This window comes from Chenopodium album, chromosome 3, assembly GCF_948465745.1.
Source record: "Chenopodium album chromosome 3, dcCheAlbu1.1, whole genome shotgun sequence".
NCBI lineage: Eukaryota > Viridiplantae > Streptophyta > Magnoliopsida > Caryophyllales > Amaranthaceae > Chenopodium > Chenopodium album.
In genome coordinates, this window is record NC_137836.1 from 11,484,386 (window position 1) to 11,490,200 (window position 5,815).

General features: G+C 29.3%; 1 protein-coding gene across 1 annotated transcript; it reads left to right on the forward strand.

The window, feature by feature from the left end:
• The first annotated feature begins 2,524 nt into the window (after nt 1–2,524).
• Nucleotides 2,525–5,543, forward strand: LOC145611551 (uncharacterized). Its single transcript, XM_081666899.1, has 2 exons — nt 2,525–3,344; nt 4,893–5,543. Exons 1-2 carry the CDS (start codon nt 2,556–2,558, stop codon nt 5,370–5,372), a joined length of 1,269 nt encoding a protein of 422 aa, XP_081523025.1. The 5' UTR covers nt 2,525–2,555; the 3' UTR covers nt 5,373–5,543.
• Nucleotides 5,544–5,815: the final 272 nt, after the last annotated feature.

Genomic DNA, 5,815 nt, shown 5'->3' on the forward strand with positions numbered 1-5,815 from the left:
GTTTAATGAACCTTTGTGTTTTACATAATTCTCTGAGTGTGTATATATGCTTTTTAAAAATAATTGTACACGTAAGTATGAACATTTTTTTCCTGTATTTGAACTTTGTTGTTTTATTTTTGAACTCCAATAATGGTATTTATGAACTGTATGAAGTTGTTTATAAGGAAAGTCTGAAGGTTGAGCGGCATTCTGAGCAGTGTCTTCAAGTGCAGAAGCTTTTGAAGGGTGTTCAGTGGTTTGTGGTTGAGGTTTAGAAATTTTTGTAGGGGGTTCAGAGGTTTTCGTAGGATGTTCAGTGGTTTGTGGTTGGGGTTTAGAAGTTTTTGTAGGGAGTTCCGAGATTTTTGTAAGGTGTCCAGTGGTTTGTGGTTGGGGTTTAGACTTTTTGTACGGTGTTCAGTGGTTTGTGGTTGGGGTTTAGAATTTTTTGTAGGGTATTTAGTGGTTTGTGGTTGTGGCTCAAAAGTTTTTGTAGGGGGTTCAAAGGTTTTTGTAGGGTGTACAGTAGTGGTTCATGGTTGGGGTTCATAAGTTTTTATAGGGTGTTCAGTGGTTTGTGGTTGGGGTTCATAAGTTTTTGTAGGGGGTTCAGAAGTTTTGGTAGAGTGTTCAGTGGTTTATGATTGGAGTTAAGAGGTTTTTGAAGGTGGTTAAAATGTTTTTGAAGGGTGTTTAGTGGTTTATAATTAGGGTTCAGAATTTTTTGTAGGGGGTTTAGAGGTTTTTGAGGTTGGTTTAGTGGTTTTTGGTGGCTTATCGGAAAATTCATGGGTCTTATCAGAAGTTTATGGGGGCTTTAATGTTGCTTCTAGTGTTTTATCAGAAGTTTATGGGGGATGTTCAGAAGTTTCTTGAAGGTGTTCAGTAGTTGGTCTATAATTAAATATTAAACAACAAAAGAAGGAAATACACAACCTCCAAATAAATTATAATTTCATACCAAAATAATTGATAAATTTATACACAAATTATTGCTTCATACAAATATATATATGTACGGACATACAAGACAACATATATGAACATCAAACAGGAAATATATGAACAAAAATATGATGGTAATGATTATGGAACGATCAATATTAGATTTGCCAATTTTATTGCACAATCCACCAAAATTGGTCAAAAAGCTCAAAAAAAAAAAAAAAAGAAGCAAATATCCATTTTTTACTTTACAAAATACAAGAAACTTTATATTAAAGTGGATAGAGAAAGTAGAGTTCAATTGTTGAAAATTTTAGAGCTTCTAATTATTTAAAGGTAAAAAAAAAGGGAGAATCAAAATTGTAAATAAGGAAAAAAAAAGGAGAGATTAAAATCGAAAAAGGTTGTTGAAACTTTTAATTTAGATTTTCAAAGAAAAAAGATAATATCAAAATTCAATGGTGAAAAGACAGAAAACAAAAAAAAAAATGCATGGCTGGGCTTCTTACTATTGGGCGTGGGCTTCTTTATGTTGGGCGCGGATTCTTCTGGGCTGGGCGCGTATTGGGCCTGGTTCTAGGTGCACCATGGTGTATGTAATACCAATTGCTAAAAATTACCCTATTTGTATATATATATATATATATATATATATATATATATATATATATATATATATATATATATATATATATATATATATATATATATATATATATATATATATAGTTTGTGCCCCGTGCGATGTCCGGGTTGTTTATTGAATTTTAAGATAAATTTTTAATCTTTATACAATTTGCTAGATTGTGAAGTATATTATTTTAATCGATTAGTATAAATTATAAATGTATGTTTTACGCTTTGAACTATTTCCTTCGTCCAAAAAATATTATGATATAACAAATAATTTACTTGATAATTTTTTAGAATTATAATGTAATAATTTTTTTTAATAAAATTATAATTGAATTTGTACATTTAAAATATTGGTATTTTATCGAAAATAAAACTAATTTTATCTTAAAATTCTATCCAAATAGAATTCTAAATTAACTTTTTTACCTTAAGAGGTCTATTTAAATCTATCCAACGTGGCGTGACACTTGGGGTTCACACTTGGCAAAAAGTGTCACTGCCTCGTGACCTGGCAAAAAGTATATATATATATATATATATATATATATATATATATATATATATATATATATATATATATATATATATATTTTGCAATATTCAATTCTTAAATAACATAAGAAAGAAATGCAAATTAATAACTATATCTTCACATGGACAAAAAATGGTGTGAATAGAAAAAAAAATTGTTTTAACAAAAGGAATCATATTCTCCATCATAATGAAAAGAATCAAATAATGAAACAGTGACATAAATTAAAGTAAGAAAGATACATATTAAAGGAGTAATCAAAAAGCTAATTTACCATGAAAATTCCTTGTAAAGAAACGAAAATCCCAAGAAATACACCAAGTAAAGGCAAAGAATAGTATACTTCATATTTTATATAACCCTATGCATATATATATACACACAAATTATCATCAAACATATTAAACCTATGTTTTATTCACACAATCCTCTAAATTAACTTTCAATCAAAATTTCTAAAATGTCTAGCTCTGATTCAAGAGCAAAGATGATAAGCCCTTTGATAGTAAAAGCTGGAATCCCAGCTGCTCTTTCTATTGCAGCTTATGTTTGTGCAAGGATCATGTCGAAACAATCGAGTAATTCGACACCATCTCCATCGGATGAAGAAACTTATCGTTACGAAAGCCTTAATCCAACTTATGATGATCAATATAATGAAGATGATTCAAGTTTGCAAGCTCAAGGTGTTGATAGTAGTAGTAACTTAGAGGACAAGTTACTAGAGCTTGGAATTCATATCGAAAATCTTCAAAGGAGGGAAAGGGATTTGATGAGGCAATTTGTTCGATATCGAGGTATGAAGGAGAAAGAATTTATGTTGATGGAGATGAAGTCTAAGATGATGTTGGAAAAAGCTCGGGCCGAGTTCTTGCTAAAAGAGATGTCATTTGTACAAGAAGAGAGCCAAAGGATTGGAAGTTTTATTTTAGAGTACATTAAAATTGTGCAACAACTTGAAGAATCTAAGAAGGAAAATGGGTTGCTTGAGAGGAAAGCAAGGAGGTTGTGCAAAAGAGCAAGACAAAGATTGAAGATTATTAGGGAATTGAAGTTGAGGATTCAAGCAAGGGAAGAAGAGGTGTTAAACAATCAAGAAGAGATTCAAAAAAAGGATGATCTTATTCAAGAATTGGAAGATGAAATTAATCAAATGAAAGAGGTTATTGATCATTTACAAAGAGAGAAAATTGAGGTCTCCAATAATCAGTTTGAAATTGATGAAAATTTATGTTCATCAAATCCAAAGGTATGCTCTTTCTTCCATGCATTTCATTAAAAAATATATATATTTTTTATTTTTTAAAAATAGATTTGGGATTACATCATAATTGGGCTACAACAAACACATAAACATGTTTTTTTAATGATCTTATGTCTAAACTAATTAAATTGTGACAATTTTATCTTAGCTATGCCAAATTATAATTGTGATTCATGACCTAAAATTTGATAATTTCTTAGTTTATCTTAGCATACAATCAAATGAATACGACTACGCTTTTGGTTATTTTAATTGGGATATTAATTATGAGGTACAAAGTACAACATATTAATGAATTGTAAGCTTCTCCATCTAGCTATCTCTTATTAGTGAGCGTAACCTTTATAATCATCGATCAATCAACTAAACATTTTCGAATTCTATAATATAATGTCTATAATGATTTAATGAAACCATTTTGGTTTAGCATATTAATAGCAATTATATAGTACATAATTTGAAACACCAGAATATAATCTAGCTTTGAGAACATAATCCAACTTTAAGATAAATAAATTAATAATATAGTCCTTGTATATGTAATTAATGTAAAGTGTAGACAGAAAAACAATATTCTAAAACATTGAATCTTAGTTCTTTTCTTAATTTCTTGCTTTTGCAAGTCATTATAAAGGAAATAAGCATTTAGCATCCTGAATTGTCACACTTTAATGTAAAGTTAAACTTACACCTCCTTTGGTTGATTTAAAAATTCTAAAGCTGCATGTAGAAATAAGAAACTTTGTGCTAAAGAAAGTAATGCCATATCCGTAAAGTCTAGGCTAGTCAATTATGTAATAGTAGTCGTTCGAGTCTAGCTGTTGTATAATAAATATGTACAAATTACATTGTTAACGTGACTAATTTTGTTTGATTATTGGAGCTCAGAAAGTTTATGAAAATGAAAAAATATATTGACTTGTTGCTCATTGATTATTAGAGTCGGTTTGGTTTATATATGTTAATATTGTGTATTTGTCAAATTTATCTTATTAGGAGTATTAGGCAAGTTAGGTTTTGTTTTGTATCATGTATATATATGTGATGAACATCAATACAAAAAGCTAAGCCATTTTCTCCAATTGTTCTTGAGTTTAACTTTGATTATTAAATAACATTTTGTTAGTGGAATCTTGACGCAGTGTGAAGGATTATATTATCACAATTGGAAGTTCTTAAAACTATATATGCAATAATGTGATGTTTTATGGGATAAAGGTAACCAACAAGCTAAGGTAACCAACAAGCTAATGTGAATTTTTTTACGTAAGATAACCTAAGCTATGTGCATATTTGAAAATATCATAATTCAATAGAACTTATTATTTAGAAATTTTATCACACCGTGACACAAAATACACGACGTTAATTACCAAAGTCTCCAAAGTGAGCGATAACACAAGAATAAACCTTAGGCAAATTTTTAAAATGATCATGACAATATGTCATCATGTTTTCTTCAAAGACTTATAATTGAAAATTTTCCCACAAGTCACTTGATTTTGTATTCTTGACCTTACTTTGAACTTGTAGAATGTTGAGATAGAAGGTGTACTAAAGGAGGAGCATGAAAGGGTCTTACAAGAGCTAGAACAACTCCAAAAAGACCGAGAAGCCGAGGCAAGTGAATTAACATACCTAAAATGGACCAATGCATGCTTAAGGCATGAACTATTAAGGTGCCATGAACTAAACAAAGGAGAAAATGGGAATCAAGCCGAGGAAATCGAGTCATTGGAAGATCACCATGGTGAAATTGATGAGAACTATGGTTGCAATAACAAAGCACTTTCAGTTCATAATGATCATGAGCTTTGTTTGAGTACTAATAATGGTCCTCCATCAAGGAGGCGTCGATTTATTCGTAAGGTGAAGAAATGGGTTGAAGGAGGAAAAATGGATGAAAAAGAAAAGGATGAAGTTAAGTGTTTTGTTAATAAGCTTTGTGTATCTCATGAGGAGGATCAAGATAACCTATTTGTTCATGAAAGGATGTCTTACTCAAGTGTTTAGTTTTAAACATTTCTTCATGAATTAATTTGTGCATTGTTTAAAATTAACTGTCAATTCTATGAATGATGTGATCTTATCATACTCTATAACATCAAAAAGTGTGGTTTCATGTAAATTTGATAATTTCAAATTAATTTGCCCTTTCCCTTGGAATTAACAAAGGGGGTTATTTATTAATTTATTTTTTTACTTATTAAATATTTAATTTTATGTTTAATTTGTGAGTGAAATTTCACATTTTCTTATGATTTATAATTATAACATAAAATTTGATCATACCAAAACATGTTGGTATTACTTATGAGTACTATTATAATTTTTTACTTATGAGTACTAATATAATTACGTACTATTTTTATTTTTTTTGCTATATCTTACAAATAAATAAAAAAAAGGGGAAATTCTCTTTGGTAACACTGTAGTTTTTAATTTTCTAAGTGGTA